Source organism: Podarcis bocagei, assembly GCF_964188305.1.
Source record: "Podarcis bocagei genome assembly, chromosome: 6".
NCBI lineage: Eukaryota > Metazoa > Chordata > Lepidosauria > Squamata > Lacertidae > Podarcis > Podarcis bocagei.
Window position 1 is genome coordinate 37,634,009 of NC_138130.1, and position 17,519 is coordinate 37,651,527.

The window sequence follows — 17,519 nt, forward strand, 5'->3', positions numbered from 1 at the left end:
GAGGCCACTCCATTTCAAGCTTATTGGTGCTTCTTTTCTTTCCATAAAACAAGACATACATGAGAAAGGAGGATGAGGGGTTACTCAAGTTCTTTTTATCTCAAAAAATGTGACACACACACAGAGAGAGGAATATATTTAACCACCATGAAGAAGAATTATTATTCATATGTTAAACAATGTTGCACTGGGCTTCTAAGGTTTCATGGCCATATGAATGTGTATGATGTTTTCTTTATTCAAGCTCAGAGTTTACTTTATTGTCCCCTCAATGAATAAAACTTAAGGTGTGTTGAGAAAAGAAGGTCTTGGTAAATTGTGTAGAAGGGAATGGCAATAAATTTTCAAAGGAGCTGTTTGCTGAAGTGCTTCAGTTAATAAAACAGGACTTTAACTGTTATTGTCAAATCTCCCTCCCACTTACAAGCCGGTTTGCCATTCTATTTTCAAGGTTACAGAAGAGGTAATCAGTTATGATCCCCACCAGGGTTTGGTGTAAGAAAAATAGCCATCTCTGATTTTCTAATATAAAGGATATTAATAGGTGAGATTCTTCACCTGAAAGCTAGCTGTCAATCAGTGCTGGTAGACTGAAAAAGCAAAAGCAGTGAATGATTTTAAATCCATTGGTATGAACCATTGATTAGATACCTGTTCTTGGAGTAAGAACTCTGTGTTGTAGTGGCATCCTTTATATTGCTTCTGGGGTTGTTATCTCCTGAAAATGGGCATTTGTAATAGAAGTGGTGACTTGTACCTGTCCTGTATTTATCGCTCTAATCCTATGTTCCCATTAGATGCCTGTTGCAAGAGATATAAGTTCTCCTTTGCTACTGTTTTTAATCAACCTGCCTTAGTTATTTGGTCCTGCTACATGGGAAATGGGATTGCTGTCTTGCAATTTTAGCTTTGGGCTCTCAAGATCTCTGTTTGATTCATTACTATGTGGTAGATGACAAGAGTTAAGCATTTCCATTCCCAGTCACAACTTCTTACATGGGAAGGAAGATGGCAGGAATATGTGTATAAAATGATTTTTTTTTTTGTACAAGGCAAATTACGCAATATGTAATTCTTTGTGTATTGTGTTTATTATGATTTATAGTGCAATCCTACACAGGTCTACTCAGAAACAGGTTTCACTAAGGTTTATGGGCATAGGATTGGAATCTTTATCAATTAATAAAATGTACTTATTTTCAAATTGTATGCCCTGCATCTCAAGGCAAGAAACCCTTCCACGGGTGGCTAGTGTGAGAAATTCAGGTCTTGATCCTGGGTGCAAGTGAACGGATATGTTACGAATCATTGTTCTCACTCCTGACACTTTAGAGGGCATGGTTTTACAATGAGAAAGCCGTTTACTTTGTTGCACGGAACTTGTTGTTTTGGGTTCCTTTGGGAGGAAAGGTTGGATATAAATTAATAAGTAAATGGGAGTCAAGTCACAGAGAAATGACCTTGAACATATCTGAATGGTGGAACCAGAATGACCCAAGAAGGTTGCTCTAGAGAAGGTGACCAAGAGAAAAACTCCAAAAGCTGTCTTTTATTTGTATAAGGTTGGCAATGGTTTTTATGTATGCCTTGCATTGCAATTCACTGCATATTATATTCTCTCCTCTCTCTTTTTCTGTTCAGGAACACCAATGCACCATTTCTTCTTTTTGTGGCTTACACTCAGGTCCATACAGCTCTTTATGCATCCCAAGCTTTCAGAGGAAAAAGCAAACACGGATTATATGGAGATGCCCTGGAAGAAATGGACTGGAGTGTAGGTATGTTATGTGGCTTTACATCACCTGAGTTAATTGCCTTTTAGAAATATATGTAGCTTTTTTATTTATTTTTCAAAAAATTATTTTATTAAGCAGTTGCTAAACTGCTTAATATGTCAGAATTCTCCAAGCGGTATTTATTTCACAACATGTATACAGCCCTTGGTCGTAATAAAACGTCAGAGTGCTTTTACGAAAAGAGTAAAACAATAAAATTATCAGTAAAAAGCAGTTAAAACAAGTATTCAGAATATTAGAAAAATAATTAAAATCAATAATAAACTAAAACCCGATAGAAACACAGGACTGCTTCTGAACTTGTCTGAACAGGCTCACCTGAACAAAAAACTTAAGCAGGTACAGAAAAGGGGCCTGCCTGATGTCCATAGGCAGGAAGTTCCAAAGTTCCTGTCCTGCACACCAAAAGGTCTATTTGTTACAGCCTTCCCAACTTTATCCCTTTTCACACATACAAATGAAACACTGGCAATCAGCTGGTAGAGACTGCATGGGTCTCTGCTGGCACTTGCAGCATCTAAACCTACTGTCAGCCTTCGCTCCCTTTTGAAATCAATGGCAGCTAAGTGTGCTTCTCCTTCTGCTAGACTGTATCCATTAGTTAATGCTAGTTATTATTTTGAATTCTAACATACAAAGTGGTGACTTTTCACAAAGGATGGCATAAGACAAACAAGAAAGAGCAAGAAATTGCTCAGGGCACCGAGTCTTGCAATGCCCAGGCTTCCGAGGAGTGCTAATCTACCCGTTTCTGCAAAGGGTCCTGATTTATTTGTCAGCGTATTGGAACGACTCTCCATTTCTAGAGGTAATCATCTGTGAAAATAAGTTCGTGCTTGAAACAATCAAGCTGAAGAGCAGCAACACTAAAAGATAATATTCACCTTTCATTCCTCCCACCCGTTCACCTCCAACTCATTTCTGGTTCAATAAAGCAAAGTACAAAATTATTTTCAGTAAACAATGCCATATTTATTAAATTACCGCAAACTGACTTTCACCTCTGCAGCAGATGCCTGCTTTATAAGGAACGCTGAAACGGCACGCTCTGATTGCAAGTGTACAGAGTTCAACCTCATTCACATTTCTAGTCCAAATTTAGCACCAAACTTCCGCTTATGAATTGCAAGAGCAATACAAGGCTACAGTGATGCCCTCCCCCCCCCCAGAATGTAGTTTTCTCATGGCAACTAGTATTAATATAGGAATGTAAGAAGATGCAGGAACGTAGGAGATGACGAGGATTGATGCTCTACCCAAAATTACTGTGTAATCTTTATTGAAACACAAGAAATAGTGGTCTACCACTCAGAATTCAGTAATTTTACCAATAATTTCTCCAGGATTTAGTTGGCTAAATTTCCCCATACGATCCTGGGGGGGAGATCCAATAGGTTGGGGCAGAGCATACCAGGGTCTAGATCTTCTCCTAACTCATATGTTTATGGTGCTCATTCTTTTTTAGTCAGGAAAGCAGTGGCACTCATTATCCAGTTTTTCAGGTAAACCCATAACTATACTGCAAGGTTTTGAATACAGGGACCTGTGTGCATTCTTTCATTTCATTGTAAAATCAAGCTACAGTTTTTGCATAGAAATTGTAATGATACCAGTTCACTGTGGAAATATATCACTCACGAACATTCAGGCTTACTGATTTTTATTTTTATTTTGAAATTCCTCTGTAGCATGTGTGATAGTAAAAAATGTATACTGGGCAGATTTGATACCATCACTGAGTACTGTGGTAGCAATTAATCTTGAACAAATCCAACAAATAGTTGTATTGTTCAGAAAACAATGGGAGGCACTTTTTTGTTTGCATAGTCATTTATCAAATCAAGAGACACGCTCAGACTTTTTGATACAATTGAAAACAGCCAGTGAGTGATGAGATGACCAATAAATTGGAAGGGAATAAACCAACATATCCAAAGCTATGATTGATGTTCCCACTCCCTGACTGTTAAGGCATTTATGAATTGCTATTTGAAATAGTTTGAAAAGTGAGGCTACAGTCATCAAACAATGACTCTTGTAAGCCGTGCCAGATTTACGTATAAGCTAAACAAGCTGTAGCTTAGGGCCCCACTCTCTAGGGGACCACACACACAAAAAATCAAAGTAAAAAAAACCTGGATGTACATTTCCAAAATATAAGATAAAAAAACAAATAAAACCTACGTACAGTGGTACCTCGGGTTAAGTATTTAATTCGTTCTGGAGGTCTGTACTTAACCTGAAACTGCTCTTAAGCTGAAGCACCACTTTAGCTAATGGGGCCTCCTGCTGCCGCCACGTCGTCGGAGCACAATTTCTGTTCTCATCCTGAAGCAAAGTTCTTAACCTGAAGCACTATTTCTGGGTTAGCAGAGTCTGTAACCTGAAGCGTATGTAACCTGAAGCGTATGTAACCCGAGGTACCACTGTACAGCAACAGTGTTTTGTGTTGTGTTGGCTCCTATGATGTAAGTAATGGGCCCCGCTGCTTGCCTGTTCGCTAAAATATCACTGGTTTGCTCATTTCTATATATAGGGTGCCTACATTCTGCATGTGCAAATGGCTTTATATATTAGGTCCATAAATTACCATATAGCATATATTCAACACAAAAAACAGTGACAATTTGTTGTTGACCAAGGACAGCTGGACATATAAAGGGCCCCATTACCTTCAGTATGGGACGCGGGTGGCGCTGTGAGTTAAACCACAGAGCCTAGGACTTTCCGAATAGAAGGTCGGCAGTTCGAATCCCCACAACGGGGTGAGCTCCCATTGCTTGATCCCTGCTTCTGCCAGCCTAGCAGTTCAAAAGCACGTCAAAGTGCAAGTAGATAAATAGGTACCGCTCCGGCGGGAAGGTAAACGGCGTTTCCGTGCACTGCTCTGGTTCGCCAGAAGTGGCTTAGTCATGCTGGTCACATGACCCGGAAGCTGTACGCCGGCTCCCTTGGCCAATAAAGCGAGATGAGCGCCGCAACCCCAGAGTCGGCCACGACTGCACCTAATGGTCAGGGGTCCCTTTACCTTTACCTTACCTTCAGTAGCTTAGGGCCTCATCAAACCTAAATCTGGCCCTGCTTGTAAGACTACTGAAGAGCAAGTAACTTGAATATAACTATTGCTCAATACCGCCATCCATCATTGTATTAATATTTGGTTAAAACTTTCATTGATTGTAGATCTGTTTCTCTAAAAACCCACATTTCTATTGCTAGAAATGAGCGTACATGTATACTATGTAGCAGCACTCATGACATTGTTCTGCTGGTATAAGTTTTTCCTCCTTTTCATTCCCTGAGAGAAACTAGAGGATTAAGCAGTCTCTGATGGTGATAATCTATTCTAAAAGTGCTAAAGTCTGTGACAGCCCCAGTGGTATCCATTCCAAAGCTGTCAGCTTGAACGCCTTTGCTCAAGCATGCTCAGTTTTTCCCAAAGAATAGCAATGACCAAATTCAAGTGAGTGCAATCTGTAAATGTTGTGAATGCTGATTTTTGTACCGGGGTCAGAAGCAGTGCACAGCTACAGGTCCGATGTACCATCAACCACCTAAAACACGTAGAATCCGTTGTGAAGGCCAGCTGTCCACCTGATATGTAATCTGCAAGTCATAGACAGACAGGATTGCAGATATGACAATGTTATAGTTGTTTCTACTGTTTCAATGGCAGTTACACCTCTGGGTTGTGCAATATGGTATTGGTCCTCTGAATATTTGTGGCCTGTTGTTTTATTTAAAGCATTTGAACCTTTACACCATAAGATATTTGACAGTTACATTTTTAAAATGATTTTTTCCAAACAACAACACCCACATACATTTAAAGAATTCTAGGGATCATGCAGTCATGAGATAGTCCTTTCCACAGCATCAACTTAATAGTGAACATAAACAATGGTTCCACGTACAGAAAAAGTGAATTGGTGGAATCCCTTTCAAGGGAAACAAAAGCTATTCTTGTAGACCATTAAGGGCTTTATTCATCATGCATCCAAGTCAGCAGAAAAGGATAAACTTTGGATAAACTTTGGACAGCCAATGATATCTTAGTTCTGAACGTCAGAAACTTGAAGTTAGAATTTGCCTGTCAACTAGTTTGATATACAAGGCTATTTTTTCCTGACAGGTTGCATCAGTGATGATGTCCTAACAAATATATTAATACATTTGCTTTTAAAAGTTGGAGGTTTTTTTTAAGGACATGTAAAGGGAATCAAAGCAAGCTATTATGATACTGCCAAAAACATCAAAGCTGTTTGTAAGAACCAGAGCTTGGGGGTGGAGGATTGTATTTAAGATTCTTTCTTGACACAGCTTTGCTTTTGTTAATTGAGTTAATCTGTAAACAGTGGACAAACTGAATCTTCACTTTGCTGAATCGATAATGTAAAAGCATGGGTCAATTTTTTTAATAAAAAAATACAGAACCTTTGCAGTCCTGTGCATGCTTCCGGAACCTGATGCTTCTTTGGACTGCACTGAATGGTTCAGTGAGCATTTCCTGGAAAAACTTTATGTGCTTCACGAGGGTGGGGAGGATGTGTTCTGAAAACTCATTGCTCTTACATTTCCCCCAGCATTATTTGCAGACGTTCATAGCTCAAATTTCAGTGGTGCCCTGTGCAACAGTCAAATTTGGTGCCCACCCCCACCTTCCCTTCTACATCATAGTTGTGGCACCCGTGAGACTCTGTACTCGGCAGGTTTTGTTGTTCTTGTTTAGTCGTTTAGTTGTGTCCGACTCTTCGTGACCCCATGGACCAGAGCATGCCAGGCACTCCTGTCTTCCACTGCCTCCCGCAGTTTGGTCAAACTCATGTTCGTAGCTTCAAGAACACTGTCCAACCATCTCATCCTCTGTCGTCCCCTTCTCCTTGTGCCCTCAATCTTTCCCAACATCAGGGTCTTTTCCAGGGAGTCTTCTCTTCTCATGAGGTGGCCAAAGTATTAGAGCCTCAGCTTCACGATCTGTCCTTCTAGTTGACAGTCAGGGCTGATTTCCTTAAGAATGGCTCCCCTTTATCACATACACAGCCCAACAAGACAATGACAATAATCCACCCACAGCATACAAATCAATATGGCTAACCTGATACAAAACACCCACCCACCTCACTCACACACGAAAAAAAGATCACCACAGCCAATCACAAACAAACAACCACACCCTAGGCCAACCCCAACCTCTCTCACCACCAAAGAAACACAAATGAACAGCAGAGAACCTGCACGAGCAACGCTGACACCAAACCCTACATGCATTAAGCAAAATAGAAACATCACCACCCGACCCCACCCCCACCCATCTCCCCCCCTTTCCCCGCCTAATGTCTCAACAAATGAAACTGATTTGTAAAAATGTTACATGGAAAAAATATGAGAGACATTACACACACTTCTGTAAAACAAGAAATTCTTTAATTAATAAATAAATAAAGAATGGATAGGTTTGATCTTCTTGCAGTCCATGGGACTCTCAAGAGTCTCCTCCAGCACCATAATTCAAAAGCATCAATTCTTTGGCAATCATCCTTCTTTATGGTCCAGCTCTCACTTCCACACATCACTACTGGGAAAACCATAGTTTTAACTATATGGACCTTTGTTGGCAAGGTGATGTCTCTACTTTTTAAGATGCTGTCTAGGTTTGTCATTGCTTTTCTCCCAAGAAGCAGGCGTCTTTTAATTTTGTGAGTGCTGTCTCCATCTGCAGTGATCATGGAGCCCAAGAAAGTAAAATCTCTCACTGCCTCCATTTCTAAATCTGATTCTGTTAGCATGAATTGGATGTACGTATATGTTGAACTAGGAAAACAATAATGCGTGTATTGGACAAATTTTTGCAAATATTGGTTTGTTGCTGACATCTGTAGAATTAGTTGTTGCCATCTCTGGAAAATTAGATTCCGATTGCTCCATTCCCATTGCTGAGGATTTTTACTCAGAAAAGCTCTTTCCCCTTTCAGTCAGCACACAGGGATTCTTCAGATTGCGGAGAACACATATGTGTTCTATGGTACATCCTGTAGGCTACTCATTGCCCATCTGAGCAAATTGTGCCCTGTACAGAGAACCAACTATAGTAATCAATCTGTTCATGCATAGATGTTTATTGGGGAAAAGAGTAAGATGTATTTGAACTATATGCCTTAAAGCAAAATGATCAGATCACATAAAACTAATATAACACCAGTGATTTGGGATGACTTGTCCCATCTCAAATCTGGCTGTCTTGTAAAATGCACAGCATTCCTTTAAGAGAGCTTTGAAATGCATGAGGCATGAGTAGTGCATATTTGGCTTCGAGGTACAGCAATAAAGTCAGCCGTGTGACAACCAAGTAATGTGACCTTCCAAAAAATATGTCCAAGATTGTGCAAGGTCTATTTCTGCCAAGGATTGGCGAGGAAGATAAAGCAATACAAGAGCAGCTTTTTGTGGATAGTTTGCAAGAAGCAACACACATATAGCTGCCAAATCCCTTGTCATTAGAGGATGAAAGTATGCTGCTTAGCTCTATGGAGAAGTATGTGCTTTGCATACAGAAGGTCACAGGTTCAAATCTCCAGCATCACCATTTCAAAAGGTATTTTGTGGGAGGGCTGAGGCAGAACTTGATTGGCCAGTGCTGTCAGTCAGAGTTGATGGTTCAGACAGAGTTTAGCAGCTTCACATAAGTTTGAAAGGGGGGAAATTTTCCTGCTTGGCAGGGGGTTGGACTCGATGGCCCTTGTGGTCTATTCCAACTCTATGATTCTATTCTATGATTCTATGAAATAGAAAACTGAGATCAGAGGAGCAAAAAGTCATAGAGTTGGAGATGCCATTATTCTATTCTTGCTGTAGGGATCCAAGGCAAAAGCAATTAACACTTAAATCATGCCATAGGTTACAACTCATCCTGCAGGCCTATCCTTGGTGGCAAGGGTGCCAGCATGAATAAATATTGGCAGGGGGCAGGTAAGCCCCACCCCACATAATCACAAGACATGGTACCATTTGAATTGCAGTGCCCATCAACTTTGGGAGGGCAGCCCCCTCAAACATTTTATGGGGGGAGGGATCTTGGCCTTAGGAGTGGGCTTCTGTGATTGGTGGGGGGAATCATACTGTGTGGGGGCCTTCATCTCTCCCCCTGCCACCCCTCATTCACTTCAAAGTGATGGGGCAGTGGTGGCACCTCCTCCAACCACCAGCTCAGATTCGGGAAGAGGTAGACTCCACCGTGGGAGCAGAGCCGGGGCAGGAGAGTGCTAGAGTCCTGTCTAGTCAAGTTATGTGGGATCAATTCCAATCTGTTACCTCCAAGGATGTGGACAGGCTGCTTGGACGAGTGAAACCAACCACCTGTCTCCTTGATCCTTGCCCATCCTGGCTTATAAAAGCTAGCCGGGAAGGGCTGGGCGATGGGCTTCACGGGGTGCTGAATGCTTCTCTCTGTGAGGGAACTTTCCCAGATTCACTGAAAGAGGCAGTTATCCCTGGTCCTGAAAGGGGTTACTCTGCCCCTAAAGGACCAGGTGTGCAGCCTGGGAGTCACTTTGGACTCACAGCTGTCCATGGAGGCACAGGTCAATTCTGTGTCCAGGGCAGCTGTTTACCAGCTCCATCTGGTACGCAGGCTGAGACCTATCTGCCCGCGGACTGCCTCGCCAGAGAGGTGCATGCTCTGGTTATCTCTCGCCTGGACTACTGAAATGCACTCTGTGTGGGGCTACCTTTGAAGGTGACCCGGAAACTACAACTAATCCAGAATGCGGCAGCTAGACTGGTGACTGGGAGAGGCTGCCAAGACCACATAACACCGGTCTTGAAAGACCTACATTGGCTCCCAGTACGTTTCCAAGCACAATTCAAAGTGTTGGTGCTGACCTTTAAAGCCCTAAACGGCCTCGGTCCAGTATATCTGAAGGAGTGTCTCCACCCCCATCATTCTACCCGGACACTGAGGTCCAGCACCGAAGGCCTTCTGGCAGTCCCCTCTCTGCGGGAAGCCAAATCAGAGGGCCTTCATGGTAGTGTCACCCGCCCTGTGGAATGCCCTCCCACCAGATGTCAAAGAGAAAAATAACTACCAGACTTCTAGAAGACATCTGAAGGCAGCCCTGTTTAGGGAAGTTTTTAATGTTTGATGCATTGCTGTATTTTAATATTTTGTTGGAAGCTGCCCAGAGTGGCTGGGGAAGCCTAGCCAGATGGGTAGGGTATAAATAATAATATATTATTTTTATTATTATTTTTATTATTGTTGTTGGTTCGCTGCTACTTCAGCAATTGCAGTATCTTTCTGTTATTTTTCCACATAATCCTGATGTTGTGACCCACCAACACGCATACTCACCCAACATCCACATAGCAGTAGCTGCCATGCTCCCCTAAGGTGAGTAGTGTTGTCCTGAAAGATCTCCTGGGAGCAATCTGGAGCAGTTGGAGTATTCAAAGCGACTCTTGGTATACAGATAAATGTGGTACAATGAGCATCTCCCTATTTCTATCTGGAAAATATGTGGAAGGCATGCTTCTGCCTACCTAGACTTTTGCTGTCTTCTTTATGAAGTCCATTTCTTTCCTACTCCATCTTCCCTAGATCATATTGGCTGCCCTCTGTGATGGTAGAGAAGCTTGGCCAATATCTGCTGGAGTGTCACCATCACTACTGCAACCAAATGCTTTAGCACATATGTTGGAGTGCTTTGGCAGATAAGAAACTGAATGCCGCTAAATCTATTGCTGCTTCTTGCTTCTTCCTAAATCCAAATGTCAACCAGAAAGACAGAGAGCAAAGTTTACCTTCAGCAATGTGAGACTCCCCAGAGGGGAATTCATAATTAGGCTCCGTTTTCTTCTTCTTCTTAACAATGTCTGCAAAGAGATTCATTCACAGCTTGCATTGTATACAGATGGCAAGTACAGAACAAGCTTCAAGTGTCTAACAGCATTAAGATATACAAAGCTAACAGGGCACTGTAGTGCAAGGCAGAGATGCAACAGTGCCGGCACCTTTGTGAACAGAAGGGCAAATTAAGGGAGGGAAACACAAAAGCTGACCACAGTTTCTTCACCAGAGTTACACATTGATGGTAATGAACGTGATAAGGAGAAATAGGGAGGTGGGATGTAAACTAGCAGAAAGATTCCATAAATTGTATAAATATTGGATAAGTTGTTTGCATATTCACAGCAGAATCTTATTTCTAGATATACACACAACAAATATGTATTACACAGCGATTGCAACAATAAATATTCAACCTGCTTCCCCATCTCTGTATTACCTTGTAATACAGTGGGTATCCTCATCGGTGAACATCCCCTGTGGGTGTTTTCTGTTGCATATTGATAGTCAGTTTGGGTGCCACTGTGTATTAGGCCACATATAAGACCACATATTAGACCTATGGAGGACTGCTCAGTGCATGCTGCTTGCTTTGAGATAAATAATGATCGTAATAGATGACCTAAATAAATAACTGTGACGTGCAGAGGATGCCTTCATTATGTCAGTAGGCTCAGTGTTGTCGTGACTTAACAAGAAATTAATGTAAGATCTTCTTGAACTCACCTTTCTCACCATAACCAGGTATGATAGAGTTGTAGTCCACCTGGAGGCTAATAGGTTCCCCATCCCTGCAAGGAGCCATGACACATTCATGGAAACACAGGAACAGCCAGAATTGTACAGGCTGGAGGCAGAGGAAGCTTTGCTAAACTGATTTCTTCTGTTTATCAGCGATTTGCATGCAAAGATGCTGACGTTTATGATTTAGAAACCTGAAAAGCAACCACCGAAGAAAGGGTTGTATCTTCCAGAGGTTTGTGTTGTAGTTGGGGTTTCTGTTCCTTGACAGGTTCTAATCATGGAAGAAATGGACAACCTAAGCTGGGAAGGTCATGTCTTTGGGGACAAATCTTAAGAACAACTAATTTTGACTTATGTGTAGGGGAGCCTTTTGTGCCTTCTCAAGAGGACAGTGAGGAGAAGAGTGGTGTAAACTTTGGCCTGCTAAAACACTGCCAGTTTACAAGAAATTGTGCTGAATCACAGAACTGTGGAGTTGGAAGGGACCCCAAGGGTCATCGATTCCATCTCCCTGCAATGCAGGAAGGTCAAGTAGATCATACATGACAGATGGCCATCCATCCTCAGCTTAAAAACCACAAAAACCTCCAAGGAAGGAGAGTCCACCACCTCTCACAGGAGTCTGTTCCACTTTCCAACATCTCTTACTGTCAGAAAGTTCCTCCTGATATTTAGTCGGAATCTCCTTTCTTGTCACTTGAAGCCATTGGTCCAGTTGCAGAAAAGGAGATCCATGATACTGGTTCTGCTATTGAAGCCAGTGTCTCCCTTGAGAAAAGTCTCAGTGAGCTGCCTCTGTGTTTCAATTATCCTGCCGTCTTCCAATCTCATAAGGAGATTGCCATACTCAAGGGCATTTCTTCACTGTACTTTCCTTTCAAAAGCACTGTCCATCTTCCCCCCCTGTAATTCCTCTTGATTCTTCAAGAGATACTTCAGAGTAGATGAAACCGCAAAGCTTTCCACTGGGGGGGGGGGGAATCAGTACTAGAGCTTATGTGCATCAAATAGCATTGAAGAAGAAATAATTTTAGTATGTGCTTCTCATCAACTTCCAGTGCTATGGTGCATTGAAAAACCGTACCGGCCATAATTCCAAGCCCTGGTATTTTAACTTTGCTTGGTATATCTTTCCCCCTTACATATGCACAAGACTGAACTCATCTGTATATATCAGCGATGAGGAAAATGCCTTCCAGATGTTGTTGGACTCCAGGACTCCAACAGTTCCAGTGGTCAGGGATGCTAGAAATTTCAGTCCTACAACATCTTAGGGGCCAGAGGTTCCTCATCTTTGGCACATATTCATCTTTCCCCTCTACTTCAAGTGCATACATCTGGATATGTTAAGTTTTTGTTTACAGCAGCTGATGCCTCAACACATTTTTAGGTAGAAAGTTCTTGCATGAAAATGAAGTATTTAAACGTCAGTAGTTCTTTTGTATCAGTACTGGGCTTAAGGAATTTTGCCTTTCTTATTCTTAGCATGCAAATAGAGGTGCCATTTAGAAAGGCAGCCTTTCCTCCCATTTCCTCATCCTGTCACTGTGTCATAGTCTTAGGTCTGTGGGCGGTTATTTCCCAGGAGCGCCCCAATCTCTAGGCAGTTCCACAAACTAAGTGCATAATGATAGTAAGGATTTAAATGGGGCAACAAAATAGCTCAGTTGGTCAGAACATGGTGCCGATAATGTCAAGGTTGCAGGTTTGATCCCCATATGGGGAAGCTGCATTTTCCTACACTACGGGGGTTGGACTAGATGATCATCAGGAGCCCTTTCAAATCTATTGTTCATTGATTTGACACACAATGAATCCTAAATGCAGGTAGGTAGCCGTGTTGGTCTGCCATAGTCAAAACAAAGTAAAAAAATACCTTCCAGTAGCACCTTAGAGACCAATTAAGTTTGTTATTGGTATGAGCTTTTGTGTGCATGCACACTTCTTCAAATACCATGGACTTCCATTTCATGTGGCTCAATGTGGTGCCTTCCATAGTTTTAGTTACAGGTAGGTAGCCGTGTTGGTCTGCCGTAGTCGAAACAAAATAAAAAAATTCCTTCCAGTAGCACCTTAGAAACCAAAGCTCATACCAATAGGAAACTTAGTTGGTCTCTAGGGTGCTACTGGAAGGAATCACAAATGCATTAATCATTTTGCCCACAAAGAAAACTGTGCACTTTGCACTTAAGCACTGTGTTAAGAAGACTAATGTAGTTATTGTTCAATTGTTTTAAAACTATTACAATAACAGAGTAGGGCTTTCGTAGCATTATATCAGAAACTGGACAAACTGTGGTTACTCTTACCTGTGGTTGAAGGAAGCCAACTTCAAACCATGGTTTATATGAATCTAGCTTGTATCAACAGAATCTAGTTTAAACTAGTCATAGTGTTATGTACTGAGCTGAATAGGATCCAAACTGCAGCAGTCTGATTGGTCCTAGAACAATAGGATCCAAAATGCAGCAGTCTGATTGGTCCTAGAACAATGCAGCAGTATGATTGGTTGGCAGGAACCACCCAATCCTGCTCCAGATAGAAGTGAATCCACAACCTGATTGGCTTACAGTAGAATTCCGGGATTAGCCAATCATGTGCAGCCCATTGTGTAAATAATGTATATAAAGCAGATACTGTGAGGGGACTTTCATTCATTCCTCCTCACCACTATGAGCTGAATAAAGAGCATGAAATCACTTTGCGACTCTGAGTATATTTCACATAGTTTAGCACTATGTACAAACCCTAAGCTAATGTAAACTGAAGATTGCAGCAAAACATTCTGACCTCCCACTTAGAGCTGCACCAGAGGCGGAGAGAGTAGGTGTGAGTGCAAGAATCTGAAGCTCACTCACAATCCATTAAGGTTAGATCATTGTTTATCATTAACTCAGAATGAGGCCATAGAGTAACTTGGCCTATGGGCACCTTTCTGAATTGCACCCGCTCTACCTTTGTGCCAACATCTTTGGATATATATTGTTGTGAGAAGGGTCAGTGGTTAGATGATCTGGGCTTGCAGCAGAATGTTGGACTCTGTGGTGTTTTCTTCCTCCAGTCCAATCTTTGAATGTATCTATTTTTCTAGGTGTATTTTTGAGTGTATTACATTTCTTCCTTGGATAATAATGTAAAAGTGAAACATTCTCCAAGCCATCCCAGAGGCCTCTTTAGGTTCTATTTTGTCACAGTTCTTCACTCTAAAAAGTAATGAAATTCGGGCACAAAGAGACTTTTCATGAAACAGCACCTGCAGGTCTGCCAACTCGTCATAATTTAAGCAAATGTGAAGTAGGATTTAAAGAGACTGCAGGAATGATATTTAGTTCTTCAGCGCTTTGAGAAGGGATGTAAGTGGACTTTAACGCTTACTGCTATTACTGACGTCAAACTTTTAAATAATCAACCCACTCCACTAATGTATCTACTAATTAATAGAACCATAATTTAGTATAATGTGCTCCAGTTTGAGATATTTAAATCATGGGCTAACTACTCAAAGGAAAATCTCAACGTCACAACTTGTTTACTCAGTGAATTGTGTCCTTCATGATGTGTGCCTTGCTCACATAGGGGGTGTGTGTGAGGAGGGGGAGAGAGATTTGCAACTTTTTTGTTTTCAGAATTTTTGCTGAAGAATAAGTGCTATTCAAGGGTGGAATAACACAACTGCCACATCTAACACTTATTCCTTCAAATTTGCATTTGGTCTTATCTATATTCATTTTAAGTTTTATACTTTAGAACATAGCATTTGTAACTAAAAAAGTGTTAATTAATAAAAACAAGGAAAGAAAAACAAGATGAAAACAAAGAAAAGACAGGGGTGAGCATTTTATGTTAGTATCATATATATTCATAAATATATCCTTGATGGTCCCCACCACCACTACCACCATAATATGGAAAAATGCAAAGCTGTCATTGAACAGCTCTCAAAGGACAATTTGTTATACTGCATCACAATCCTGAATTTGCATGAAGTCAGGATGGGATAAGGGAGCAAAAGGGAAGGCAGACTGCACAACACTAGTGGTAATGGTATGGGAGTGAGGAGGGAGAGCCATAGAGGGGGAAAGTGCTGGTTTAAAACAATGGCAGAAGTTTAATTAAAACGGGTGGAGGAAATTGAAAAGAAAGTGGCAGCTTTAAAAATCAGTAGATGTTCGACTAAAGGAGGGATTGGGGAAATTGAGCAGAAATAAGTGGCAATTTAAAACAATGACAGAGGTTTGAGCAGAGTGAACAGGGGAAGACACTGAGGGGGAAGAGGTTTGAGTACAGCAATATGGAAGTTATGAAAAGCTCTGTTGCATGAGCTTTTTGGTTCTAGCTTCTGTGTTGAACCCATTTCTGCTATTTTTCCTTGCTGAAACTGGTTTTTTTGTGTGTGTTTTGTTGGGCTATCTGCCTTCTACCCTACTAGTTTCAACAAACACTAGCTACCACTGGCCACAGCTTTTCCTTTATGTTTTTCCCCATGCAGGACAGTCTCTTTTCTCTCCCGTGTTGGGCAAAACTATAGTCCTCTTTACTTCAGCAGATAGAATCATAGAATCATAGAGTTGGAAGAGACCACAAGGGCCATCGAGTCCAACCCCCTGCCAAGCAGGAAACACCATCAGAGCACTCCTGACATATGGTTGTCAAGCCTCTGCTTAAAGACCTCCAAAGTAGGAGACTCCACCACACTCCTTGGCAGCAAATTCCACTGTCGAACAGCTCTTACTGTCAGGAAGTTCTTCCTAATGTTTAGGTGGAATCTTCTTTCTTGTAGTTTGGATCCATTGCTCCGTGTCCGCTTCTCTGGAGCAGCAGAAAACAACCTTTCTCCCTCCTCTATATGTCATCCTTTTATATATTTGAACATGGCTATCATATCACCCCTTAACCTCCTCTTCTCCAGACTAAACATGCCCAGCTACCTTAGCCGTTCCTCATAAGGCATCGTTTCCAGGCCTTTGACCATTTTGTTTGCCCTCCTCTGGACACGTTCCAGTTTGTCAGTGTCCTTCTTGAACTGTGGTGCCCAGAACTGGACACAGTACTCCAGGTGAGGTCTGACCAGAGCAGAATACAGTGGCACTATTACTTCCCTTGATCTACATGCTATACTCCTATTGATGCAGCCCAGAATTGCATTGGCTTTTTTAGCTGCCGCCTCACACTGTTGGCTCATGTCAAGTTTGTGGTCAACCAAGACTCCTAGATCCTTTTCACATGTACTGCTCTCAAGCCAGGTGTCCCCCATCTTGTATTTGTGCCTCTCATTTTTTTTGCCCAAGTGCAATACTTTACATTTCTCCCTGTTAAAATTCATCTTGTTTGTTTTGGCCCAGTTCTCTAATCTGTCAAGGTCGTTAACTATTTATTCTTGAGAAAGAGCCATATGAAGAAAAATACATTAAAATCTACACAATTGTAAATGTTGTAAGATGACTTTATTTTTATTTTTAAGTGAACATAAAACATTTACAATAGGACTATGAATATTGTTACTGATAGTGGAACACAGCCATGTAAGTAAGAGTTGTAAAAGCACTTAAAGGGCATTCCTATTTAGTGTGTGTGTGTGTGTGTGTTTGTAATGCATTTATCACAGAGGCTCATGTATTACATTTCTATAATGTTGCTCATTCCACCTGTCACCTCTCAATACTTCTGAGCTCATTGTATATAGTATCATCATAAAAACACCCATTAGATTTATTTTCACTTACAAGACGCAGACATTGTCTTATTTGTCCTTCGTTCATCCATCCCAGTGTTCACAAAGGAAACAGAGAGGCAAGTTCTATCTTATTTTCATGACACCTATTTCTGAAGAGCAACAAAATGTGCAGTTTTGAATGTCGTCACATGTCAAATACAGATGAGAAATGATTGCTTCTAAAAATAACTTGTCATTTTATCAGGTGTTTTTTTTTATTCTTCACTCTGCTGCATCATAACCACTTCACTTGCTTCTTTCTTGTGTTACTGGGGCCATTGGTAAAACAAATATAGAAGCCAATAAATTCCCCTTTGATTGTTTTTCATGAAATACTGAGGTCCGGAACAGGTCATACTTCACCAATATATTCTTTCCGCATCTGTAACATATCTATAATGTAGAGATGTGGCAGAAATTTGTG

The 17,519-nt window shown here is 41.3% G+C and overlaps 1 protein-coding gene across 7 annotated transcripts in view; it reads left to right on the forward strand.

Annotated features, from left to right (window-relative positions):
- Positions 1 to 17,519, forward strand: part of STS (steroid sulfatase) — a 111,358-nt gene that overhangs the window by 49,636 nt on the left and 44,203 nt on the right. For all 7 annotated transcript variants that reach the window (XM_081197072.1, XM_081197075.1, XM_081197074.1 and 4 more), the window contains one exon: positions 1,642 to 1,778. In XM_081197072.1, coding sequence (XP_081053198.1) covers positions 1,642 to 1,778 — 137 coding nt within the window. The remainder of the gene's footprint in view (positions 1 to 1,641; positions 1,779 to 17,519) is intronic.